The sequence below is a fragment of the Sus scrofa genome, chromosome 6 (genome assembly GCF_000003025.6).
Source record: "Sus scrofa isolate TJ Tabasco breed Duroc chromosome 6, Sscrofa11.1, whole genome shotgun sequence".
Classification (NCBI taxonomy): Eukaryota; Metazoa; Chordata; class Mammalia; order Artiodactyla; family Suidae; genus Sus; species Sus scrofa.
This window is the reverse complement of record NC_010448.4, coordinates 78,548,017-78,575,822: the sequence shown is the minus strand read 5'-3', so window position 1 is coordinate 78,575,822 and position 27,806 is coordinate 78,548,017. Positions and strand designations below refer to the sequence as shown.

General features: G+C 51.8%; 1 protein-coding gene across 1 annotated transcript in view; it reads right to left on the bottom strand.

Moving 5' to 3' along the window:
- VWA5B1 (von Willebrand factor A domain containing 5B1) overlaps nt 1–23,020 on the bottom strand; it is a 61,608-nt gene extending 38,588 nt beyond the window's left edge. Inside the window, 4 exon segments of the mRNA XM_021095476.1 lie at nt 2,486–2,696; nt 4,572–4,724; nt 6,468–6,632; nt 22,840–23,020. Of these exon segments, the coding sequence (XP_020951135.1) occupies nt 2,486–2,696; nt 4,572–4,724; nt 6,468–6,606 (503 nt within the window). The 5' untranslated portion in view covers nt 6,607–6,632; nt 22,840–23,020.

The window sequence follows — 27,806 nt, the reverse complement described above, 5'->3', positions numbered from 1 at the left end:
TATGTTTTGCCTTTTTTAGGGCCACATCCACAGCATAGGGAGGTTCCCAGGCTAGGGGTTGAATCCGAGCTGTAGCTGCCCACCTATGCCTACGCCACAGCAATGCCAGATCCAAGCCTCGTCTGTGACCTATACCACAGCTCATGGCAACGCCAATCCTTAACCCACTGAGCGAGGTCAGGGGTCAAACCTGCATCCTGATGGATGCTAGTCAAATTCATTTCCACTGATCCATGATGGGAACTCCCAGTGCTGTTTTTAAGCTCTGTCCAAGTGGCTGTCTGCAGACCCCAGATTTTTGCTGCTGATGTGGTGTGGCTTGGGGACATCTGTTATTTTGTACTTATCTGTTCCTGCTTCAACCTCCCTGTGTCCACAGATATCACTACCATGAATATCCTCGTCCATGTCCCCTTTTTGGTCTATGGAAGGATTTCTCTGGGATCCCTAGGTCAAAGGGCACACACTGAATAGTGCCAAATTGCTTTCCAGGGTGGCTGGGCCAGTTTCCACTTCCCCCAGCAGTGAATGAGAGTTTCCTTCTCTCCTCATCTTCACTAACACTGGGTATTATCTTTTTTCCTTATTTTTCTCAAGTCGCTTTATCTGAGCTACTTTGAGATCCATGAGAATTTGAGGCAGGCTTCTCCCCAGAGCATCTCTGTTAACTCTGTCTGCTGAAATGAGCTGGAATAAGCTTATCGGGGCCACCTCAGTGGCTCTGGGACCCCTCAGGCCTCTTGTTCCCTGACCCACCGAAGTCCTGAATGTCCTGCCTCTCAAAGGCACCAGGCTTGGTGACTACAGCAGTATTTACAAAGATGAGACACGAACTGATGTTACCTGGCCTGAGACTGGATGGTGCCACCAGCTTCTCCTGTTGTGCCAGCAGTATCTTCCCTCTAGACTTCGAGGCCCTACCTGGTCTGACTCTTCACCACCTACTGACCTCTCTCCTTCCCCCTCCTACTCTGCTGCATTCACAGTAGCCTTCTTGCTCCTCTGCAAGCACACCAAGCCCTTTGCTGCCTCAGGGCCTTTGCACTTACTGCCCTCTCTGCCCCCCTACTCAGAAGATTCTTCCTCCAGAATAGTTCCCTGGCTTGCTCCTTTCAATTGGATCAGGCCTCAAATGTTGCCTAAGCCCTAACTATCCTAGCTGAAATAGCACCCGCCCTGTCCTGTCCCCTTCTAGCCTCTATAGCATTTATCTTCACAGAGCTCATACTACACATTTATGGCTTCTATCATTTTTTTCTTCTTCTTTTTGCTGCCATACCTGTGGCATATAGAATTTTCCAGGCCAGGGAACAAATCAGAGCTGCACCTGAGGCCCAAGCCACAGCCATGGCAACACAGGATTCAAGCCTTGTGTATGACCTACACAGTAGCTCTTGGCAATGCAGGATTCTTAACCCAGTGAGCAAGGCCAGGGATCAAACCTACATCCTCATGGACACTATGTCAGGTTCTTAGCCGGCTGAGCCACAGTAGGAACTCCTGGGCTCCTTTCTTTAATGTCTGCCTCCCCCCAGTAGAACACTAGCCCCACGAGGGCAGAGACTTTGTCTGTCTAGTTTCCTGCTGTATTCCTAGCACCCAAAATGGTGCCAGGCCCACGGCAGGTGTTTGATTACTATCTGTGGCATGACCGAGGCGTGCCCTTCAGGCTGACCCCACGTGGGAGGCTGCCGTAACCCCTCCCTACCACTCAGCCTGAGGTCAGTACTTTAACTGGTGGTGTCCAGGAGTTTGCTGACACTGTCCTCTGAGTCCCAGTGGGCACGTGCCCCCAGCTGTCCCCAGAGCCCTATTGAGGTATGTATGAAACTGTTGTTACGTAGGGTACATCTCCCAGATCCCAACTTGGCTCAGAGTCAGGATGAGAACTGGGGTTGGGGGTAAATGTCAAGGGTTATTTTTCTACTAATTTGGGGCTAATAGTCTGTGGAATAGTTTACTCTTTTTTTTTTTTTTTTTTGGCTGTGCCCATGCATGTGGAAGTTCCCGGGCCAGGAATTGAACCCAAGCCACAGCAGTGACAATGCTGGATGCTTAACTGCTAGACTACCAGGGAACTCCCTAGATTTTTTTTCTCTTTTTAGGGCCTTACTTGTGGCATACGGAAGTTCCCAGGATAGGTGTAGAAATGGAGCCACAGCTGCGGGCCTGCGTCACAGCCACAGCAACGCCAGATCTGAGCGGTATCTGTAACCTACACCACAGCTCGTGGCAACACCGATCCTTAACCCACTGAGGGAGGCCAGGGATCGAACCTGCACCCTCATGGATCCTTAACCCACCAAGCCACAGTGGGAATACCTCAATGAAAGTCTTAAGTGCTCTAAAAGTGAGCAGGAGAGGGGTGGTTATTGAGCTCAGCCTGACCCCCATCCCCCACCTCCCCCCCCCACACCCCTGCTTCCCGTGCCCAACACCCTGCCTCCCACCGGGTCTCCAGGCTTGAATGGCAGGGGCTCCTCACCCTTGGGTTGGTTGGCTGGAGGGACTGGTGCAGAACTGGGGCACAGTCGGGGCACAGACGGCAGGCAGCAGGACCCTCACGGCCCCGCTGGGCAGCGTCTGGAGCTCCGAGGACGTGCTCAGGAAGATGGTGACGTTCTCCAGAGGGGCGATGGTCCCCAGGTTGACCACGAACAGGATCCGCTCCAAATCCTCGTCCAGAGCCACCTTTCCTGATGGGCAGGGAGGAGGGGTGACGGAAACCCCCATTGGCAAAATGTCTCCTACATGCCAGGCCGGGGCTCCAGGACTGTGCCTGTTACCTGTCATCTCCCTAAGCCCACTGTGTGTGAGGTTAGAGCAGCCCATTTTGCTGATGGGAAAACAGAGGCTTAGTGTGGGGGTGCACTTGCTCGGCTTATGCAATGAATAACTCATTTATCGAGCCAAAATCTGAACCTATGGGGGTCTGATTCCAGGCCTGTGTATGTTCCACTGTACCTGCAGGGAATGGGAGACTGGGACCCACAATCCCTCCACAAAGAGGGTCACATCTCCATCCGCAGATTCCGCTTCCCCCCCAGAATCACTTTCGAGCATCCCCTGCCCCTCCGAGTTCACGCCCTCTCCTTTCAGCTGAAAGGCCCATCCCTCAGTCCTTCTTAGCTCATCTTACCCACCCATCCAACCCCTCCCTCCACGAAAAGCTCCCCGGTCCTATCTGGTCCCTTCTTTTCCTCCTCTGACATTATCTGGACCCCTTTGGGCACAGCCGCTTTCACGCTCCTACCATGGTCACTCCCAGCCATTTCCAGTTCTTCTTCCGGGCTGGGAGAAGTCCTAAAATCTTGGGGGGCAACTTTGCATCGTACACATTGGGAGTATTCATTAAAAGATACTCGAACATCTCAATGAGCAGGTGAACAAATTTCACCTCCATCACTGATTCAATGGTTGGAATCTCTTATATCATGTGATCCTTGGTCTGGGCTCAAGCCTTGGTTCTGCCACTAACATGCTGTGCAACCTTAGGCTGGTCACTCACCTTCTCTGAGCCTCAGTACCCTCAATGGCAGGCATTAACAGTCATGTTTTGAGTACTTGCTGTTACCAGGGACCATGATAAGTATTCCGCACGCATGCTTTTTGTTGAGATTTGTATGTATAGATTATTAGTTACATTTTACAAATGAGGTTTAATTTCTTTCTTTCTTTTTTTTTTTTTGTCTTTTTGCCTTTTCTAGGGCCGCTCCTGCGGCATACAGAGGTTCCCAGGCTAGGGGTCGAATGGGAGCTGTAGCCACTGGCCTGCACTAGAGCCACAGCAACGCGGGATCCGAGCTGCGTCTGCAACTTACACCACAGCTCACGGCAATGCCAGATCCTTAACCCGCTGAGCAAGGCCAGGGATTGAACCCGCAACCTCATGGTTCCTAGTTGGATTCGTTAATCACTGCACCACAACGGGAACTCCGAGGTTTAATTTCTTATCTAAGCTCCTACTGCTTGCGAGCATCCAGATGGAGAGTCAAACCCTGCTGTGACTCATTCTACAACCTCTGAGCTTAAATGGCATGCTTTTCTGTTCTTTAGAGATACCTTAAAAATCCTTCTAGGAATTCCCATTGTGGCTCAGCAGGTAAAGAATCCCACGTTGTCTCTGTGAGGATGAGGGTGCGATCCCTGGCCTTGCTCAGTGGGTTAAGGATCTGGCATCGCCACAAGGTGCAGCGTGGGTTGCAGAGGCGGCTTGGATCTGGTGTTGTGGCTGTGCTGTAGGCCTGCAGCTGCAGCTGCAGCTCCGATTTGACCCCTAGTCTGAGATCTTCCATATGCTGCAGGTGTGGCAGCAAAAAAAAAAGAAAAAAAAATTCTTTGGTTGCCTCCTTTGATCCTTGCCACTCTTTCTAGGTGAGAACAGAGACAATTACATCTATTTTACAGACATTAAGGTGAGGTTCAGAGAGGTTAATTACTGACCCACAATCACACAGGATTCCTGACTCTTAGCGTAATGCTCTCTCTACACTATCCCACTGCTGCCCTTATGGTCCATCTGAGACTCCAGCCATACCCAGGTGCTGCCACAGCCCTTCTGGCCTTCTTACCTGTGACCGTTGATGCTCGGAGGCCAGCGGCATCGAAGCGGCCACTCTCCATCTTGGCTTTGTCCTTGATCTGAACTGTCACGACACGGTCGGCAATGACGGCCTCGAAGCCGATCACCGTGGTGTACTCATCCAGGGGGTATACAAAGAGGCCTGCCGGAGCAGGGCCCAGCATCACGGGGGCCCCAGCCCCACTCTGCATGCCCCACCTGTGGGCAGGGATCCTCGCCCCGGGCCTGCCATCTGAGTGGATGGATGATACTCACTGCCACTCCAGGGTGGACTCGGGCGGGGCCCTCCTGGCTCTGGGGCTGGGTAGGGGTAACTACAGGCTCTGTGTGAACTGTGGGGTGGCTGGAAAGGGACGGCCGCTCTCTTGTCCCCGCCAACTCTTACTCTGCCGGCCTGTGAGGCTGGCACGGCTGGGGTTTCAGCTTTTTCCAGCGAGAGTGGAAATCTGGATTTTTTCTGTGACCTGTTGTGTGGGCCTAAGAAGATACCTCTGTGCAGTGGTTTGCCCAAGAGCTGGGGCTTTGGAGGACTAGGACTAGGGTTCTAATCTGGGCTCGCCCCATCCCAGCCTGGTGACCTTGGATAAGAGATTTAACGTCTCTAAGCCTCGCAGCCTCATCTGTAAAGTGGGGATAAGAGAACCAAACTCAGGGTCATTATGAAAATGGAAAAAACCACCACTTCCAAGCTAGGTCCCCCAGAGTGTGTGCCCTGCATTTCTCCATCTCAGTGCTTCTCAAACCTTAAAGCTCACAAATCACCTTAGAGTCTGGTTAAAATGCGGATCCTGATCTAGCAGTTCAGGGGCAGGGCCTGAGAGTCTGCATTCTAACCAGCCCTGATGGTGCTGATGGCAGGGGAACCACACTCAGAGGTTCAATGTCATGCTTCCTTTCACCTGCCCACCAACATGGAGATTGGACCGTGCCTGGCGCATGGTGAATCCCCCCCAACCCCAGGTCCCCATCCCTCTGAGCCTCCATTTCCTCATCTCTAAAATGGGGGGGGCTGGTTCTTTCTGCACATGGAAAGCTAAAGGGCTGTCTGAAAGCTGTTCAGTTATTTAGTCTCATTTTAAGCCGCCCTCTCCAGGTTTCCTCAAACACAGGGACAGGGTCATTTGCTCTGCCCAGGAGATTTCTGCAGGGAGGGATTTCCCTTGCAGGTGTCTTGGTGGGGAACTGAAATGGCTTCAGAAGCTCGGATCAGGCTGGAGAGTGGTGCCCTGAGACATGAAGTCTGGGGGTTAGGAGGCCCCATACTGTGGGTGAGAAGGGATACTAACTCTAACAAGCCTTTACACTGTACCCTCTGGGCCGGCCTTCCTGTGACTCCCTTTCTTAGGTGCAAAGAGAGGAGTGTAATTTACAAACAACGCCTGGCTGCTCCTCACTGATGATTCATATTTGAAGACTGTTTTCCATTCCACGCTGTCCTTCCTCGTGCATTACCTCATCTGCTCCTCCCGCACACCCTGGCATCCAGACAGGCGCAGGAACATCCTGATGTGGAGAAGGACAGCGGCTTCCTCAAGGTCACAGAGACGAGAGCCATGCCTAGGACTGGGAGCTCCTGGCTCCCGCTGAATCCGAACGCCTCTCCTACTTGGAGGCTCCTTGGGGAAAGTGGGGGCCTGACTGTTGGAGCCAGGTGGGCGTGTCTTGTGGAATGTCAATAGGGCTGGGGCAGTGGGCTGGGGCTGAGCCCCAATCTGGGTTTGAATCCTGACCTGGCTTGCTAGAGCTTTAAGACCTACAGGGCAGAAATGGTATTTCTATTTTGCAGATGAGGAAACTGAGGCCTGGAGATGTCAATACAGGTCAGGGCAGGGATTCAACGTGGAGGAGGGGGTGGCCCTAGAGAAGCCCCAACAAGGGTCCTTACCCTGGAAGGGCTGGGCTTCCAGGTTGCCATAGGTGAGGGAGGCAGTGAGACCCAAGGCGTAACCACTGACGAAGGAGGTGACATCGGACGCGGTGAGGGGCAGGGCCGCCCCTGTGACCTGGTTCAGCAGACCGGGCATCTTGATGGTTGCTCAACCTTCAGGGCCTGCAAGAGACCGAGAAGGCGGTAAGTGGGGAGAGGCGCCCCCATCCCTCCCCAGCTCAGTTTTCCCACTTTAGCCCCCATAGAGGGTCAGAGTGTCATTCTCTTCATTTCTGCCACGCGCTTCCCACTGAGTGACCCAGGGTGACTCTCTGCCACCCCTCAGAAGAAGAGCAATAATTCCATTTCTTTCCATTTTGCAGGAGAGAAACGGAGGCCTGAAGACACGTGACCTGTCCGGAGTGGCATGGCAGGTGGGAGCACAGGCAGGGCTAGAGCCCAGGTGGGCTCACGTCCAACCTGGCGTTCTCCCCAAGGACAGTGCTCTCCCAGCTCCCGAGGGAGTCCAAGGCTGTGGGCTCTGATCCCGTCCCTTTGTCTGTCCTGTCACCTCTGAGCCTTAGATGCCTCCTCTGCTGAATGAGAAGATGAGAAGACTGGAAAAGCTCACCAAGTCCCTCATTCACTGACCTCAGTGAGTCTAACCCACTAGAGTTGACACTCAGGATGTGAGGGAAGTGACAAAATAATGACGGGAAGGGAGCCACCATTCCTCCAAAAGCCTGGGAGCCATTCTTGGGACCTCTCCCCCTCCCCCACCATCCCACACCTAATCTAGTGGCAAAGATCATGATTTATGCATGTCTTTCCTCTTCTGCCACCAGCACCCTCCTCCCAGCCACTGCCACACCCCTGGACCGCAGATCCTAACTAGCCTCTTGAGTCTACTCCTCACCCTCCCCAACCCCCCAACCCCATTCTCTACCCAGTGACCAGAATAAACAGACCAACACACAGATTGGACAGGTCTCCATCACCCCATCACCCTGTCTCACCCACCAGTGGTTTCCCATTACTTCTAGGATAGAGACCAAAACCCTTAAAGACTTTGGCCTAGGGCCCTGTGTAGTCCAGCCTTGGGGCCCCTCCAGCTGTCCCCATGTTCCCAAACACATTTTGTTTCCATTCCATCTCTCGGGTGTGTCCTGGGCTCTTGTCCACCTTTGTACTTGCCACGCTTACCCCATGACCTGTTGTAAACTAGTGACTTCCTTCAGTGTCAACGCAGGGTCCCCTTTGCAGGGAAGCGTGCCCAGCATCCTTTATCTGCCTCTCACCGAGCCAAGCTTCTCTCCCTGAGTCCTCTCATTAGTATGTGGGGATGCGTCCTGTTCCTTTACTTTATTCACATCCATCATCCCCTTTGGCGTGCATGCTCCTGGACCCCTTGTCTAGTTTTGCTTCCCATTGCATCCTCAGCGCTGATTGAATCAAGAAAAGAATGGATGACGGTCATCATTCCAACACCAAAAACTTCGGAGCCCTTCTCAGGGCCGGGTATTGATTCTCAGTATCGATTCTCAGGGCTGGGTATCGACTCTCCCAGGTGATCACTTGCCTTTGCGCATTGGGGTGCGAGTGAGAAGCAAAGTCAAACAAAGGATGTGAAATGCAAGTCTGAGATTCTTTCTGGGTCTTCTCTCACCAGTGCACGTGCCAGGCACAGTGGGTAGCCGGTTGCCATGTATTTGCAAGGCTGTCCAATGAGTGCTGACTTCCCTGCCTTGTCTCTGAGAAGGAAACTCTTCGCTTCTCTGTCCTCCTCGTGTCCCCAAGCTGGGATCCTCAGGTGCTCCCACCCTCCCACCAGTCCAGCAGTGTTTTTTTAATTATGTTCTCCCCGTGGCTCCGGCCCAGACAGCTCTCAGGCCAGGCTTATCTGCAGCGGACTGACTGACAGCAGGAGGCAGATAAGCCAGGAGGCAGCGGCTGTATTCCCAGCTGGCTTCTCTCAGGAATTCTCTGTCTCAGGGGCCTGAGCAAAGCATGGCAGCTCCCAGGGGCAGAGCAAGATGGTGGAGCTCATTTCCTGACAGAACCTCATCTGCTGCCATCCACTCTCCCGCCCTCTTCCTCACTCACTCCAGTTCAGAGTGCTGACTGGGAACTAGCCTCCAGATGCATGGTGAACTTGGACTTCAGCTTCGGTTCATCTTCGAGTGGATGATGCCAAGGGCATCTCAACCAACCCAGTTGTCCCACATTGTCCCTATGCCTCCCCTGGCTTTCTGGGGCCACCCCTCACCCAGGGGGTGGGGCTTGGGTGAGTGACTTTGTAACACTGGCAGATACACTCAGAACTGACCCTAAGAGCATCAGCCCTCTTAGGAAGAATAAACTTGAAATTCTGTGGGGCCTAATTCATGCATATCCTTCATCAATTTATCCAATATTAATAAGCACCTACTGTATTCCAGACCCTGAATTAACCACTGGGGATACACAGGTCAGACACAGCTCCATCCCTAAGTAACTTACAATCCAGAAGCAGAAGAGTTGGGGAGCAGGGGAAGATAATAGAAATAGAAGCTGGAATTTGTTGAAAATTGAAAAGGTGCCAGGCACACATACATTCTCATTTAATCCTCAACCTTATAAAGAGTATTGTTTTGCAGGAGAGGACATAGAAGCCTCAGAGAGATGTGTACGCCCTTGCATATGAGTTCGGGCTGCCCGAAGGATGTGCAGTCACCATGGGCACACACGTGGGGCTTTCTCCTGGAGAAGCCCAGGGAGTCCCTGTAAATGATGAGGACCAGACAACCAACACTGAGCATCCGTCCTCCACCCATGCCAACCTGGGCCTCCAGTGGGCATCAGGCCACAAGAAAGAGCCAGGAGGGACCTACTAGGGGGGAAGCTACCAGCGTCTTCCCCAGGACGGTGCGAAAAGCCAGGTTTGGCCTCAAGAACAGTGCGGGGTGAACAGGTCAGAGGTGGTGACAGGGGCTGGTCTTAATGCATCAAGGTCAATAATTACTTAGCGTTTATTCTCCTTCCCTCCTTCCTCACTGGCCAAACCATTTGTCTTTGCCCAGATCCTTAACTCTGGGGATATAGAATCTGGCAAATGGACCGGGGAGGTGTGAGAAAACAGAAAAGGCAGTGAATGGGCTGGGAGAAGGGATGGGCAGGGCCACGAGACCTTAGAACAGCTGCTGGGAGAATGGAGGGTGGGAAGGGGATGTGGGCAGGAAAGAGGATTTCTAAGAAGGGCTACTCTGAGTGATAAGCTGGGTCCCATTTAAAATTCTTCAAGGAGGACTAGGAAAGCTTCAAATTATGCGGGATGTTGTACTGTGTTTCTTTGAATGAGATGTTGTGCTGAACCTGAGCCTGGAGGTGTCTTTGCAGGTTATAGGAGGTTCCCCGAGTGATGGTTAAATATGAAGACTGCTCCCTGATGGTCTAGAACTCATAAATCCCAAATGATCATTGTCCTTATGCCAGGCCTCTTTGGAGCCAGTCAAATCTAGGTTTGAATCCCAGTGGATAAGGAACTGCCTCACCCTGCATGAGTCACCTTAATCCCTGGATATTCAGTCCCTCGTTTATAAAACCAGAGGACTGGAGGGGCCAGTAGCTCCTGTCTCAATGTACTGTAAGATGAAATTGAATAATGTGTATAAAGTACCCAGCACAGTGTCTGGCACATAGTAGATGCTTAGTAAATATTTGTAAGTATGATGAATGAATGAATGAATGAATGAATGCCAGCAGTTTCCGAAGGACACTAGCCTATAGTGATCACCTAGATGCTGGGGAGAGAGTGGGGAACAAGGCAGATGTCATATAAATGAATGGGAGAGACAGCTGTTACATAAAGCTGGAAGCCCACAGATTCAAAACCTGACTCCTTGTCACCTCAATGGCTGCCTTCCTCTTGTTCCCCTACAATCTCTTACCAGGGGGGCCATCAGAAAAATCCTTTGAAAACGTGGATCTAGTCGTATGGTGCTATAGTTCAAACCCCTGCCAGCTCCCCACATTCCTCCAGACCCCCTGATCTAGGCCCCATCCCGTTTCCTTTCTGATCTTCCCATTGGTGACTATGCAAGCTCTTCTCCTGCTGTAGAGCTTTTGCACTGGCTATTCCACTTCCAGAAGGCTTTTCCCCTCGCTACCCATGTGGCTCGCTTTCTCACTCCTTCCAAGTCTTTGCTCAGATGGTACCTTCTCAGGGAGGCCTATCCTTAATACTGCATTCACACTTGCAACCTGTTTTCCCATCTTCACTTTGAGTCCCTCATCTGCTGTTTTATTTTTCCCATAGCATTTGTTACTAACATACTCAATGTAAAGCATTAATCATGTTTATTGCTTATCATCTGTCTCCCTTCCACAAGGGCAAGGATTTGGGGCCCGTTTTTCTCACTGATACATCCCAAATGCCTCAAATCGTGCTTGCGCTATTAGTAGGTGGTGAATAAATATTGTTGGATGAATGAGTCAATTGACGTGTATAATCACAGCACAGAGCTGGCCATTTCTGGGTTTCCCATTTTTCCAGCTAAGGGAGAGAAGTCCTCTGGCCATCAGGCCCAGGGCATCGCATCAGGGAAGATGTTGGAGTGAAATTCATCATTTAGGTCTTGGTCCCAGTGTCTATGAGTCGGGGCTCTAGATACACCTTCCCCGCCAGCACGGAGGTCCCACCCACCTTTGAACAGAGCATCTGTCCATATGGGATGTTCTGTTCTTCTGTGCCCCGGAGCCAGCCCCGGCCATCTTCCTCCTCACCAAACCTCCCTGTGCCTTCTGCAACCACCACTAGATTCCGTGTTCTTGCCTGAGGACCCGCTTCCCCTCCTTCTAGGAGGGGCTGCTTATTCCTCCAACCCCTCGGGTTGGGAGGCTGATGTCATTTGGCTACACCCCACCCCCATCTTCAAGGTCCCAAACACATCCTCCTTTTAGCCAACACTTGGCCCCTGGCTCCTGGCTTTCCTGCTCCCCAAACCCTGTCATCATCCGGGATGAATTTAGCCTCCATGGGAACACTGCACCTGACTGCCCGAGCTTGTGTCACCCAAATCCCAAATCTCAGTCACCTTTGCTGTCCCTCCAGCTCGGCCTCCCATTTTCACTCATTCCTTGAACTTGAGATGCCATCCATGGTCCCTCCATCTTCAAAACCTGAGTCACTCAGGCACTGAGATCGCTCTTAAAATTGCAACCTCTCCACGTTTCCTAGCTCTGTTTTCTTGTTTGTTTTTCCTGGGCAGTTGTCACGATCTCATAGACTGTATATTCTGCTTGTATATCCTATTTAACATGTCCCCTAAACTCTCTAGATAGAGTGTAAGCCCCACTGAGGGCAAGGATTTTTGTTTGTTTCTTTTTTTGGCATATGGAGTTCCCCAGGCCAGGGATCAGATCTGAGCCATAGCTGCGACCTAAGCTGCAGCTGCAGTAACCCTGGATCCTTTAACCCATTGTCCCGGGCCAGGATCAAACCTGCATCCTGGTGCTGCAGAACGCCACTGATCCCGTTGTGCCAGAGTGGGAACAAGGATTTTATTTTAATTTGTTGGCCACTCTATCTGCCACCCATAGAATAATACTGGGCTATAGTAGTGACTCAGTAAATATTTGTCGAATGATGAAACATCATTCCAAGTGCTTAGAGACTCTTACTACCCATGTACCATGGATGAAAACACCAAAGCTCAGAGAGGTGAGGTTAACTTAATCCAAGGCCACTCAGCCAGTAGATGATGGGGCTGGGACTTAACCCAAACAGAAGGACCATAGAGCCCATGTCCTTAACCATGAAGCTACACTGCCTCCTGCATTAAGCTTCTCCCCAGACCTTGACACTTCTGCCCAAATGCTCTCCCGAAATCTTTGCTCTCCATCCCCACTGCCACTACTTCATTGCTCTGTCCAGAAGCATCACTACCAGCTTCTACCTGTCCCTTGGCCTCCAGGCTGTTTCCCTTCTGATCTCCTCTGTCTCCCTGTATGAGCACACACACACACATACACACACACACGTGCACACATGTGTGCAAGCTTCCTTTCCCCTGAGCTTAATGGCTTCCCATTTGCTTTTGTCCAACAGGGCAGGTTAAATCCTAGCATGACATTCAAGCCTCTTCCTCATCGGGTGCCCATCTCTGTCCAGTGTTGCCTCCTGCCATGTTCACTCTGCTCCAAACACATTGACCTTCTCACAATGCCCTTCCTATGCTGGAGCCTGTAGTTGCCTTCTTCTCTGCCTTTCAAAGTCTTATTCACCACTCAAGACCTGGTTCCAATGTCACCTCTTCCATGAAGCCTTCCCTGATATCCCAGCCCATCAGACAATACTCTCCTCAGGGCCTCCACAGCCTTTTGGCACTTGTCTGCCACATGGCACATCACAAAGCTCTGTAACAGCCCATCTGGAACGACTGGACTCCTCCCAGGGCTGTGAGCTCTGTAAGAACCGGGGAGGGTGGTGGTGCACCTCCTCCTTTGCCTGGGCCCAGCTCCCTGCAAGGGCTCAGGGCACAGGAGGGATTCTCAATGGAGGCATATACCAGGGTCTAGGGCTTTGCAATCATCGCTAAGGTCACACACACCCTCATGTTACAGGTGGGGAAACTGAGGGGGGACACCTGGAAGGCAGGATCACCTAGCAGGTGTCAGGCTTGCTGAGAGAGGAAGCAGCCCTCTCCAAAGCCTTCCCTCGCCCCCGCTGCTTCCTGGTCCATACTGAGCACAGGAGAGGGTGAGGTAGGGAAGGAGGGAGAAAGGGAGGGAGGGATGGTGAGGAGGAGGAAGGACCGGGACCCTGGCGAACGAGGGCCGTGAGCCTTGGGGACTCTGGACTCATCCTGCTCTGATGCCTCTCAAGGAGCAGCTGTGATCCTGACTGCACCGTGAACTCCACCAATCTCCATCCACTCTCCAGGCTCCAGAGAGGCTTCTGGGGAAGCCTATGGCCCGGGCCCCAGGTTGTCCTGAACAGCCTGGGGTGCAGCGTTCCAAGCTGAGGACAGAGGCTGGGCTGACAGGTGCCTGCGGCATGCGCAGTGTGACTTGATTTAGATGCCACATGGGAAGGATGTCCAGGTGGGGAACAAGGAGAAGCATGCTGGGCCCGCCTGTCCTAGGCTGTCCTTGCAGAGGTGGAGACCGCCTTCCTGAATAAGGGGTCTTGGGGTCAAGGAGCAGGGCCTCATGCCTCCCTTGCCAGGGGATATTTGCTTTTCAAAAAGAGATTGGAAACAGAGAAATCTGCTTGTGGGGTAGCAGCTTGGTCCCAGCATGCGGCTAGAGTCCCTGGATGGCCACTTCCTTGTAACCTTGGGCCAATTACTCAGCCAGGCTCTGCCATGTACATACTGTGTGACCTTGAGAAATTCCTTAACGTCTTTGTGCCTTAGGTTCTGCATCTGTAAAATGGGACCACAATGGTACCCACCTCCTAGGAAATTGGGAGCATAAAAGAGAGAATGCTTTGAGTTCCCCTTGTAGCTCAGTGGTAACAAACCCATTAAATATCCATGAGGATGCAGGTTCGATCCCTGACCTCACTCAGTGGGTCAAGGATCCAGCGTTGCCATGAACTGTGGTGTAGGTTGCCAGTGTGGCTTGGATCCTGTGTTGCTGTGGCTGTAGCATAGACCTGCAGCTATAGCTCCAATTCGACCCTAGCCTGGGAACTTCCATATGCTGCAGATGTGGCCCTAAAAATACGAAAAAAGAAAGAGAGAGAGAAAGAATGCTTGTCCTGAGAGTGGGCAGTAAGCAGTTGTGTCCCAACGAGGCCGGGGGCTTCTGTCCTCTGCCCTCCTGGGTTGGGCTGACCCCTGAGCAAGACCGCCAAGCTGGGAAGGTCCTTGAGTCTCTGCCCAGGTGCCTGCCCCAGAAACTCCTGTGTTTGAGCAGGAAAGGGGCTGTGGGGTTTTGGAGAATTTTGTGCCCTAACTACGTTTTGACTTTGTTCATCTTCAGCCCACACCTTATCATGGAATGTTCCATTACAACCCCTCACCTTCTCCTCCTACCCCCATGTAGCCTGATGCGAACCCTGATACAGGTTACTTCAGCCACAAGCCCCTATAATACCTACTACCACCACCCCCAACCCCGGGAAGCCTGAGACTTCTCTCAGTGTTCCTGGCCATTTGCTGGTCAATAAACCTACTTGAAGCCTCAATGCTCCAGATCCCCTGACTCTATTTATTTCAGCTCCGAACCCCCAGCGCTTTCTCGCTCTAACACTCTGCTTTGGCCCTTGGAGCTGAAATCTGCCCCATCTCCTTTTACTCTCAGGTCATTTTTTGTCTCAAAGGCAGCCTGGCTGGCTGCCTTCTTCCACCAGCCATTCTGGAGGCTTCTCCCCCTCACCCTGGTCAGACCTCCCCCAGCTGGTGTCCACAGAATTAGAGCTCCCCGGCTGAGTAGTTTCAGCTGGGCCTGGGTGAGAGGCAGAGGGTGAGTCCACCAAGCACCTCTGGCCTTGCCCCCTGCCCACTCACCTGGGGCCAGGGAGCCTCATCCTTTTCCCCATCGTGGATGCTTCTAGGGAGTCCATGCTTTCCTGCCCTCACTGGGAGCCTGTCTGCCAAGGAACCCCCCACCCACAGCCCATCAAAGGTGGGCTCTCTGAATTGGATCGGATTGTCCCAAGATTCTAGAATTCTGGGCTCTCGAATTCTGATCTCCTTCCTCTAAACCTCCCCACCTCAAGTTCAAATCCAGCCGACAGGGGTAAACAGATCCATGCTTCTGATACTCCTCCCCCCGCTTTTTCACCCCATGCTCCAACCAGTTTTTCAGACCCCTGGCTATTCCTCCAAACAAACCTGACTTTTCCTGCTTCATGTCTCCTCTGATACTGCTGGTTCTGCCTGGGGTGCCATCCCCACCCCAACCCCCTCCTCCAGAGGAGATCTGCCCCATTCCTAAAGGCCCAACTTAAGGGCCATCACCTCCATGAAGGCTTCTCTGGGTCCTGTGCTGAAGAAGATGCCTCCCCATCCCCACCACCACCCCCAGCACAACCTGCACCTGTCCCTTTAGCCATCTCGTTATCCGTGTGTGTTGTGACTCCTTTCAACAAATGTGCCAGGCACTGTGGCATACAGGTGAACAGGCAGACAAGGACTCTGCCCCAGGTAAGGGCTCCACTCACCCCGGCTGGGGGGCTGTCAGCTCCTAGGACTCAAGGCAAGACCCCTCCCTCCTCAAAGTCTGGCTCCTCATGGGGCTCAACAAGGAACTCAATGAATGAACAGCTCCATTTGTGCGTTAAATGAATGAGCAGGTCAATGAATGATGGAGATGGATGTATCAGCGGGGGGGAAGAGGCTTTGGCTGTGGGTTCATTTGAAGATTTGTAGAGGAAATCCCTCTCTTTCAGCCTAAAGCCTGTAGGATTCCATCCCAGAGACAGCTGCAGGCTCCTTTTGGGTGGGGAGCTGGGGGGGGACAAACAGGACAGAAAATGCACAGCTCAGTGCCTCTGCCACCCAAGGGACCTGGAGTGCCGCCAGGCCGGACATCCAGGACAGTCAGCCCTGTGCGTGGCTGAGGCACAAGCCGCCCACACCTCCTGAGGCTTCTGGCTAAGAAGCTGTGTCTGGACCCACTGAAGGAGGGAGAAAGAGGTACTGCCAGGTTCAAAACCCCAGGTCTTGAGGGCTGTCAGTAGGGCTACTGAGAAGAGTCTGCTGAATGACCTCAAGAGTGAGTAGTTTATTTATTTTTAAAAATTTTTAGGCATTTTCTTTGTAGGGCCGCACCTGCAGCATATTAGGCACTGTGCCCAGCCTTCAGTAATGGCTCCTCAAATCTGGATGATGTGAATGACTCAGCTAGGGGGTCGGGGTTGAGCTGCATGAACAAAACAAGACAGACTTTTATTATTTTGTTTATTTTCTTTGTCTTTTTAGGGCTGCACCCATGGCATATGAAAGTTCCTGGGCTAGGGGTCGAATCAGAGCTGCAGCTGCTGGCCTACACCACAGCCACAGCAATGCCAGATCTGAACTGCATCTGCAACCTACACCACAGCTTGTGGCAGTGCTGCATCCTTCACCCACTGAGCGAGGCCAGGGATCAAACCCGCCTCCTCACGGAGACTATGTCAGGTTCTTAACCCACTGAGCCACGATGGGAACTCCAAGGCTGACTTTTAAAGTGAGTGGGCAGCTTTGGCTTGTGTGAGGAAAGATGGGCTGAAGGGCAAAGTTGGTCAGGGCCAGAACTCCCAACAGGCTTTGAAGAATCTCTTAGAAAGGGGATGGATAGTCTTAGAAAAGGCTTCAGAGTTCAAAGAACTGAAACAATAGAATTAAAAGCAGCGAGGAGGTTCTAGTCTCTGACCAACTCACCCTCTCAAGTCCACCACTGGGCCTTAAAAAAATGATAAAGAGCATCCATGCCTCATATGGAGTAGTTTATAATCCAAGCATGTTCACATCCAAGAATTCATTGCGGGGCGGGGGGGGGGGCAAAATAAAGATTATTATACTCATTTGAAGGATCATGGGACTAAGGCTCAGAGGGGAAGTAGCACAACAGAACTGGAGCTCCTACGGCTGAGCTTTCTCTGTGCTATGGACTGAATGCCTCCCCCTTAAATTCATATTTTAAAGTGCTCATTCCCAAGGTGATGGTGCTGGGAGGTGAGGACCTTCGGGGTGACTAGATTTAGATGAGGTCATGAGGGTAGATGGGATTCTCCAAGAAGAGGAAGAAAGCAGTGCTCTCTTTCTCCATCCTGTGAGCACACAGCAAGAGGGTACCCAGCTGTCTATAAACCAGGAAGAAGTTCCTTCCCAAGAACTTGACCCTATTGGTCCCCTGATCTTGGACTTCCAGCCTCCAGAACTATGAGAAGTAAATTGTTGTCACACAGTTTATGGCATTTTTGTTATAGCAGCACAAGCCAAAACCCAATTGAAACCAACCTGCTGCTTTGCTAAGCTGGATCTTGAGTGTGGCAGAAGGCAGCTCTGCTGGCCACCAGGTATTTGGATGTGCTAATCAGAGCTAGTGGCCAAGGTTGGGGGCTAAGAGTCTCAAAAGGATCCAACCCAAGATAACCTTTCTTTCCCCCCAATTGCCTGTGAACATCCTCCTAAAGGCTATGACACTCCCTCTCTTGGAGAAGCCAGGGTGCGATCTTCCCACTACTGGGCAGATCTTACTGGTTCTCCTCCTCTGGGCACCTGGCAGGCTGCACGTCCCTGCCCCTGTGTGTCTTGCTTCAGCCAATGAACTGAGTGGAAGTGGAGGGAATCACTTCCAAGTGGAAGCTGCAAAATCCAGTGTGTAATTGGCCACGTCTTGTTCCCCACCATGGTGGTCACGGGACATTTGTCCACGAGGAACCTCTATTATCCTGGACCTAAAAGTGACTGCATTCTGTAACAAGGTGCATGACCCCAGGCTATATGGCAGAAGCAAGAATGAAAACATTGCTGATTTTGAACTCCGATGTAACCTAGTCTAACTTAGTGAGTTGAGCCCTGAGCAAATATGGTCCCAGGGACAGAAGCCACGCTATGGGGAAGGGAGTAAAAGGTGGGGGAGGGGAAGGGAGGCCAGCGAGTCCACCAGAATATAAGCCATGAAGGCAGAGATTTTGTAGACAGCTGTTTCAGTGCCTAGAAAAATGTCTGGCAATCGACAGGTGCTCATTAAATGTTGAATAAATGAGGGAATGCCCTAAGGTGAGGCTGGCAATGCAGAAGCAAGAGACTTGAAAAGCAAAGTTTATGGCTCTTAAAGGGATAGTCATTCACTCACTCATTCACTCATTTATAATTTTACAGATATTAAATGCCAGTCATATAAGGTCTCCATATTTCTCCAATAATTGGGCCAGGAAGAGGCCAAGTAATCCACTTAAGATAAGGGACCAAAATTTCATACGGTGGAAATGGTGAGTGAAAAAAATTTCAACTGGGATTTTACTTTGAGAAATGAAACTAAAAATATGAAAACAAGCTCTTGCATTACCAAAATAAGATTGTAAGTATAACCACATGCTAAAATAATCAATGAACAGAGAACAAATCAAGTATTGATTGGGTTTGGGGTGGTCGTTTTTTTGGAACTAATATAATATATGTTAGCCTCCAAATATCATTTGAGATCACTGATATGTGGAGTCTAATTAAAATGATAGAAAAGAACTTATTCCCAAGACAGAAACAGACTCAACGATTTTGGAGCCAAACTTATGGTTACCAAAGGGGAAACGTTGTGGGGTGGGATGGATTGGGAGGCTGGAATTGGTGTATACACACTACCATACACAAAATCGATCGAGAACAAGGACCTTCTATGTAGCTTGAGGACATCTATTTAATACTCTGTGATGGCCTATATGGGGAAAGAATCTGGAAAAGAATGGATATACATGTATATGTAAGGCTGATTCGTTTTGTTGTCCAGCGGAAACAAACACAACATTGTAGGTCCCCTATGCGCCGATAAAATTTATTAATAAAAGATACCACAAACTAGTAAGAAAAATCATATGCTAGCATAATGGGACAATTTTCCATGTCATCCTTCACTGTCACAATGTCATGATTAAATTTCCTAGCCTGACTTCGCTGGGGCCACGTTCCTCCTCTTGTGTTGTTAGCTGGCTTACCTCTGCCGGGGACTCATTTGCCTGGGATTTTGTGTGGGATTAGAAGTGTCCTCCATCATCCCCTTTGATGGGCTTCATTAAAACCCACACCTTTCTCAGGACTGCAGTTCCACTGTGCAATCGGTTGGCCATCATATGGTCAACAACCAAAGAGAACATGATGGACACAGATTGGAGTGATGAGTAGGGACTGACGTTTGTGTTGAGCAAGGAGAGATGTTCATGGAGGGACTACTTTGTGAGTGGTGGGTTCATGAACATTTTTCTATTATGGCTTGTTTTTAACCTTCAGCCTCACCTTTGTGGGGTCTCAGACCCCTGCATGGGGTCTGCATGAGCAAACCTGGTAGAACCATCCCCTGCCCTCCAGCTACTCTCACGTGTGGCCCCATTCAAGGCTGTACTGGGAGCGTCCACTCCAGCTGCCCACCCTGACCCTGTGTCTCTTACCATCTCCAGCATGGTACCCATGGAAGGAACCACTGTCCTGGGTCCAACAGTTTGATCCCTAGTGTAGTTGTAGAAAGAGAGAGAAGAGCTTTGTACTGAGGCCACCTGGGAACGTTCACAATATATCATCCAGCAAAAGGTTTTCTTTTTTTCTTTCTTTTTTTTTCCTTTTTATGGCTACTCCTGCAGCATATGGAAGTTCCCGGGCTAAGGGTCGAAACAGAGGTGCAGCTTCAAGCCTAAGCCACAGCTTGTGGCAACACCAGATCCTTAACCTACTGAGCAAGGCCAGGGATTGAACCTGCAACCTCATGGATACTAGTTGGTTTCCTTACCACCAAGCCACAATGGAAACTCCTTATCCTGTGTTCTTGAATAAGTGGAATATTTGTTTCCCAGACTTCCCCTCTCCCCAACTCCATGTCTTTGCTACGTGCTTCCCTCAACGCAGAGCACCACTGTGTCACCTGTGTGTTTCTAAACCTACTTATCCTCCCGGTCCTTTCAAGTTCCATCTCCTCCTTTAAGCCTTTCCTGGTTCCTTCATCTGGTGTGATTTTTTTTCCCTCCTCTGAGCCCTTAGGACGCAGCCTCACTCAGCCATATCTGGCAGAGATACTCACTATCCATGGAGTGGTCCTAACATCTCTTCTAAAGGATGACACAAGGCCCTTCTCTTGTCCATTTCTCTGGGGATCACACACTCAGGAACTATCTGATGGACCTGCCAACTCTCTGATTTCATTTCTGGTGAAATGCTTTGCTATTTGCTATGTGACCTTACGCCAAACTCTTTGACCTCTCCAAGACTCGGTTTCATCATCTGTAAAATGGGGATGACATAAAATACCATGGAGAAGGTACCTGGTAAGGGACTGTCACAAGGCAGAGAGGATACTAGGTCCTGGTCCCTTCCCTCCAGCCACCCATTCTCTGTTTCTTTTGTTGGCTCATCCCTCAGGGCCAGGACTAAAATGATGCAAGTGATGGGTCATTGGAGGCAGAACGTCCTCAAGGTCCAATCTCAAGCCTTTCTTCTCTGCTCTCTCCCAAACCACTTGACCCATGCCCTGCTCCAAGGTATGAACAGAGGACTCCCAGCTCCTCTATCCAGCCTGGCCCTCACCTCTGGGCTTCAGATTCTTATAAGCCTCCTCAGCATTCTCTTCACGGCTAGCTAGAAGAGATCTCAAATCTAAGAGCTCTTGTCACAGGTGCTGCTTTGTATCATCTTGGGTCATTAATTAATATTGGTTTCTCCACTTGAGATTGCAATGCCCAACACAGCGCCTGGTGTAAAGTGGGCATCCAGTGATGAGTGATTTCATTCCGTTCCCTCTTTCCATCCTAGGCTGTTCTGTTCATTCCACTTGACTTGCTACCAGTCCCCCCAAAATCTCCTGCCCTTCCCAACCTTGCCTGTACTTATACCTCCAGCCATGTAGGAAACTCCTCTACTCTTCTTTATCCACCCAGATAGCCACCTCCTTCCATTGCTTCCTCCAGGTTCCCACGGCAACATCACCTCCTCCAGGAAGCCTTCTCATCCCCACACCAAACACCCCTAATGCCAGCCCCTTCTCCCAGAGGGTTTCATGGGTCAGCCATTCTGCCAGCCTGGTAACCCCAGGGAGCACAGGTTAGGGAAAGGTTCCTGCTGGATCTTCATGAGGCGATGTCCAGTGGGTACATGCTCTTAAAGGGGTTTAATGAGGTGAAAAGATGTGCTCACCCCTGGTGACTTGGAGCCATATTTTGTCCAACGATAACAATGGGCTGTCCCAATGCCCCAAGAGAAGTCTGTGACTTATTTATGGTGACCCTCTGCTTGGCATGGCCTGAGCTCCTTCCCAGTCTGGCTGGACTGGAAATGCCCATGAGATCACAAGAAACCTAAGTCAGCTCTCTTAGTTGGAGGGAGTCAACCGAGAGGTGATAAGAGATACCCACTCCCCCAGCAGAAAGGAGAATTTGAACCTGAGCAGAAGCCCAAGGCCAGGGTCCTGGAGGAATAGCCGACCTGGAACCTCTGGGTGCCCCTTCCACTGTCCCCATTAGCTCAGGGCTGTCCTTTTCCCCCATGGACCATAATCAGCACCATATGTCTGGTAAGGGGAAACCAGCCAGTGAGCACAGGAGCTGTGAGGGAAACTGGGAGGGACAGAAACGCACTCTTCCCTCTGGGCCCAGGACCACTTTACTAGCGGCCCCTCCACCAGGCAGCAAACTGATGGCCAATGGCTGGAGTTTTATCTGGCCCAGATTTGGGGCTGGTCCCCCATAGACTCTGAGTCACCGAAGGCTGGGGAAGACGCTCAGCACCCCAGCCTCCCCCAGCCCAGGGTCCTTGGCCCAGCTCATGTCAGAAGATGAGTGGGATCTGCAGGGCACCCTCAGGGCACAGTGCCCACCTCCTCTTGGGCCCTGGGTCATCACCTGGAGTTGGGGCTGAACTGGAAACAGTAGAAGCACTGTCCCTGGGGGGCAAGACTAACCAGGGCTGGGTGACCAAGTACTTACTGCAGGCAGGCCTCGGCGATCCTAGCTACAACCTCTGAGTCAAGTTCAACCCACAACTACCTGCATGTGAACATGCACGCCCCACACTCTTCAGTCCCTGCACACCAGCAGACACAGGGCATCCCATGTGTGTATCCAAAACACGTCAGCACATTTACATATGCACCACGCCCCCCCCTTACCAACACAGGGGGCTCACTCCCTACACTTCACACCTTCCAGTGTCACATGGTGCCCCTTAGCGCACATTCCCCCCACCCCCATGACCCTATTCCCATGTGCTTGGACCCCAACTCCCCATTTCCAGCTAACCAAGGGAGCCTCCGTGCCCTCTGGCCTCCTCCCTGAGCAGTGCCCTCTGAGCTCTGCCCAGATCCCTGAGTCAGGAGAACCCAGGGAACAGGCTTCTATGCCTGCAGAGGGGAGGGGGGGGGTGTGCTGCCTCCCCTTAAGTCTTCAAAAAGAGAGAAAGGAAGAAAGGAAGTAACAAGAGAGACAGGAATGTGTCGGCAGCAGCAGCTCAGGAGAGAAGATGGGGAGGGGGAAGCTTCTGGCCCCCACTCCCCAGGCCCCACCAAGCCTCCATCAGCGCTGCGGGGCAGGCAGGGCAGAGGGAGCATCAGGCTGGGACTGTTGGCGCTGCTGTGGAGCTGTTATGACGGGACTTCCAGCGGGGGCTTGAGTGTCAGCAGACACCACTGCTGCGAACAGGTGCCAGGTCCTCCCCTTCCTCCCCTCGCTTCCCCACCTTCCACTCGGCCCAAGGACCCCATCTCCCCCTGGAGCCCCGCTTACCTGGTGGAAACCCTGGGCGCGGGGCTCTGAGAAGGGCACCCTCTCAGCTGGCGACTGGCTTTGAGGACAGTCACATGCCTGCCCAGCACCCGGAGGGCAGCGGGCGGGAGCTCGGCAGCCAGGGAAAGACAGCCCACAGAGCTCCTGATGGCCAGGGGGCCCCAGAGGACAGACGAGAGACTCTGGGGGTCAGGGAGATGGTGGAACAGGTGTCAAGGATGATGAGGGAGGGAGGAGTGGCCGGGGGGCGGGGGAGGAGAGTCAGAGGAGAGAGAGACGCACGGGGAGAGGGAGATGCAGAGACACTAGAAAAAAAGAACTAGACACAGAGAGCTCCAGAAAGAGGGAGAGAGAGGGGAGGGTGGAGGGAGGGAGGGGGGAGAGGGAGAGAGAGATGTGAGGAGCAACATGTGGCAGTGAGATCGAGCATCCTGAGCCCTGTGTTCAGCGGATCCCCCCACCGCCCCGACGAGTGCAAGCACACAATGTACACACGGACGATGTACGCACACACGCTCACACACACACCCAGGACTGCACGGATGAAGAGGGCTTCAGCCTCACACCAGCTGGACTAACCCTTACCTTGTCCCAGAAGCAACACGTGTCCAGGCAAACACTCCCTTTGTCCGCAGTCCTGGCAGATGCCTCCCTACACCCAGAGCTGCTGGAGGGGGCGCCCAAGGCAGGGCTCCAGGGCCAGGCCCAGCACCTGGGGGCCCCTGGCAGCTGGCTTGATCAATGCCCCCCACATTTCGATGGCTGTTTAGGTGGACTGCGGGAAGCAGAGCCATTTGTTTTGTCAGATCGTAACCATGACAATCACCCTGCTGGAGCTGCCCCCCTCCCCCCTCCCTCCCCCTTTCTTTGGAGCACAGGAGGCCACTTAGCAGCCTCTGCTAATTCCTGCCAGGGCTGAGGGAGAGGGCCTGGATGGCCAGGACAGGCCTCTGGGTAGCCCCTCCCCAGAGAACGAGACTGCCTCCAAGGGAGTCAGCACTAGACAGGGCCTGCCTGGGCCCTGGGGCCCCGCTGCCTGAGACCAGATCCAAGCTGGCCTCTTCTACATTTCCTTGCACCCCAGCAAGTCCATTTTAGGCCCAAGTGATATAAGCTGTCAGTCCACCCCTCTGTGGTCATGATGCAGCCAGCCAAGAGAATGCCTTTGGTTACCATGGTGGCCACAGGCACATCATCTGCCAAGAGCTTTGCCATGCCTGTCCAGCCTTAGAGTTCTGAGCCATTACCTGCTGTCCATGGTCACACCAAAGCCCCAAGGGAAATTTCTAGGCTTTTCGATGAGCTCTAGGAGGCATCAGACTGGAGGCCTGGGACCTTAGTACAAAGTTGGATGATCCAGGGTTGGAAGCTTATCGTGATTAAGGGCAAGCAGATTTGGAAAACAAGAGTTCTGCCAGGTGAGACTGAAACCTAACTTTGGGGTCTGGAGTTGAAGGAGCCACAGCTCAGAAAGTGGATACCCCTGAAGTCCAGGGTAGAGCTAGCAATTCACACACCTACGCTTCTCGTTTCTTCCTTATAAACACCTAGGGACAAGGGCGTTATCCCAATTTTATAGAGAAACTGTGGATCAGAGAGATGAAGTGTTTTACTCAAGGCCACAGAGCTAAGAGGTGATAGAGTAGGGATTCCAACTCCTGATGGTCAGATTTCAGTGCCTGAGAACTTTCCATTATACCCCATCAGCCTTTTATAGTCATCAGTGTGTGCCAGGCACTTGCAAGCAAGTCCTGGAAGAGATGCATGCTCACTTGTTCTATACCAAATGCTGGGAGGTAGACGCTATGCTCCTCATTTCAAAAATGAGTGTAGAGGATTTCCCATTGTGGTGCAATGCAAACAAATCCAACTAGTATGCATGAGGATGCAGGTTCGATCCTTGCCTTCACTCAGTGGGTCAGGGATCCAGTGTTGCTGTGAGCTGGATGGCAGATGTGGCTTGGATCCAGTGTTGCTATGGTGTAGGCGTAAGCCAGTAGCTGCAGCTCAGATTTGACCCCTAGCCTGGGAACTTCCATATGCCATGGGTGTGGCCATAAAAAGCAAAAAAAAAAAAAAAAACCAACAGCTCTGAGAGGTGAAGCAATTTGCCCAAGGTCACACAGAAGAGCCAAATTTCAAGGCCAAGTCTGACTCCACTCTGCCTATTTCACCAGATATCAAGCTATATCTAGGGCAGATGAACTGTCCCTTTTCTGGACACTCTGCATAAGGAAGAGTGGTATCTGAGGGTGGGTAGATGCCACGGAGTAAGAAAGGTGAGGAGGGAGCAGAGATGTTAGGTACAGGAGCTCCCGGCCAGGATAATAGATGACATGTGATCTCAACCAGAAGTCTGAGAATTGATGTTTCCACTGTTAGAGAGTCATATCTTAGGATCCTCCAGGGCTTTAGGTAAGTCCCAGCAGACCTCCGTTAAATGACCACCTGAAACCTTGGTAGATATCATTGCAGGTGTTGGCCAGCTGGGAGAGAAGCCCCAGGAGAGAATATTGGAGGACAGTCTGGAGGGAGGGATTGGGGGAGGGGGTTCTGCCAGGGAAGAGGGAATGGAGGAGGGGTGAGAGTAAGGGGAGCTAGCCTGTGGGCAAACAAAATTCTCTGAGTGGGTCTTTTGGCCCCGGGATTGCCTCTGAATACCTGCTGGAGTGTGGCATCAGTCATGGGTAGGAAATGATGGCTTGGGGGATGGAATGCCACTTTGCATAATGGGGGCTAACCAAGACATAAGGCAAAATTCACACCTGTTTGAAAACAATGATCAGACAAGATGAGCCAGGCTTTGGGTGCAGGGCTTAAAGAAGGGGATGATGAGCAAGACTCAGAGTCCAGGAACTTGGTCAGTTGGGAAGAGGCACCAGGGTTCCCAACCAGCTTTTGGTCCACTCAGAAGTCCCCTAAAGCCTTTCCACATACAGTATCTGGTTTCATCCTCACAGCCACCAGTGCAGTGGGCAGAATCAACCTCGCTCTAGAAGGGCTGGAAGACTGAGGTGGAGCAGGGACATCACTGGCACCTTCAGGGCCTTTTGAGTCACTTTTCAGCTCAGAGAGTCCCAGTTATGGGACTGGGGTTTAAGGGGGTGGCCACTTAGAAGTCCAAGCCTTCCCACCCTCAAGGTGTCCAAAGTGTGATTCTGAGCCCCCGTGAAGTTCAAAATCTCTGTCCTCAAGAGGCTCCCTCTCCACCATTCAGCTTCTATAGCCCCTGGTCACCCTTTCTACTCGGCCATCCCAAGCCTGACATTTGCATTTTAGGACCAAAGTTCTCTGGGAATCCAAGTCAGCCTGGTTTTGTGGCTACAGGAGAGGGGCAGGAGACAGGGGATCTGAGATGTGACCCGGGAGGGTAGAGAAGGCTGCCAGCATGGAGTTACTCTCTGGAGCTGTCTCTGCTTGAAATCTTCATGGCTTCCTTACCCATTGTACTGGTTCCCCAGGGCTTGCTGTGACAAAGGACCACAAACTGGGTGTCTTCAAAGAAAAGACATTTATTTTCCCACAGTTTCAGAGGCTACAAGTCTGAAATCAAAGTATCCTCAGGGCCACAGTCCCTCTGAAGCTTCCAGGGACGAATCCTTCTTTGCTGCCTCCAGATTCCGGGGGTTGCGACAATCCTTGGCGTTCCCAGCCTTGTAATTACATCTCCAATCTCTAACTCTGTCTCCACACAGCCATCTTTCCTGTGTGTGTCCATGTTTTTGACGTGTCTATCTCCAAATCTCCCCCTCCTTTTCTTATAAAAACACCAGCCACTGATTAGAGCCCACTAAACTTGATTTCTTCTGCCAAGACCCTATTGCAAAGAAGGTCATGTTCAAAAACCAGGAGTTAGGACTTGAAAATATCTTTGGGGTGGGGGTTGGGGGACACGGTTCAACTCACAAAACCCATTTAGAAGGAAATCAAGAAGGACATGGGACAGCCATGGCTCCCAGAGGCCAGTCCTCTGGACTTCTAGAAGTTTGGAGAAGAGAGGAAAGCAAGTGTCAGCCTAGTATGGTGGGAAATGTGGATTGTGGGGCCAGATTGTCTGGGTAGAACCCTGACTGTGATTCCCTGGCTGTGGGTCCTTGGGGAAATTACTTAGCCTCTCTGTGCCTCGGTCTCCCTGCTGTAAAAGAGAGATGACTTGAAGTGTTGTTGGCAAAGCCTTGATAATTAAATGAGCAAATATTTGCAAAGCCTTTAAGATAGCCGGGCACTTAGCAAGCATCATACGAGTGTTTGTTAACACTAAATGTCCTCCAGACCAATGCTACAGATGACATCCCCCAGGTCACCCAGTTGGGCCAGCCAGGGCCACTCCTGCTTCCTTCCTCAGGGTTACCCTTGGGGGAGATTAAACCTTCTTCCCATTTGTTGTGCAGGGGGAGAAATCGGGCTGGGGGGCAGCCAGAGAGGAGAACGTGTGTGCAGAGGGGAAGGGGGGATCCCCGTGAGGCTGAGAGTGGAAGCGGTGGATTCCTCTCGCCCCCAACACACACCTCTTTTCCCACCCACCCCTCTGTTTGCAGGATTGAAGCAGTTGTTCGACTGTTCCTGCCCACACGGAGGAAAACAAGTCTCCAGAATGTGTAATCAACACAGTCTGAGTGAGAAAGGGAAGCTAATCTTCCAGGAGGCACGCACGGGGGCCCAGGGCAGGGCTGGCAAAGAGACCAGGGAAGGTCTGGGTGGGACACGGGGCTGGCGGGTCAGTTATTTCCCTAGAACATTTTGTGCAGGGTGAGTGGGCTGCACAGAAATTGCATCTGAGATGATCCGTGTCTCAGGCTCAATTCTTGATGGAGCTTTCAGGTCCAGGGGGGGAACAGATCCAAGGTGAGGTGGCATGTGCTTCATTCTTGGCAAAAGTCTTATGAACTCTCTTTCTCTCTTCCCAGCCGTCATCTGGTCCAGAAACTAGCTTGAATGACCCAGGTCTTCACCCCTCCCTATGCCAT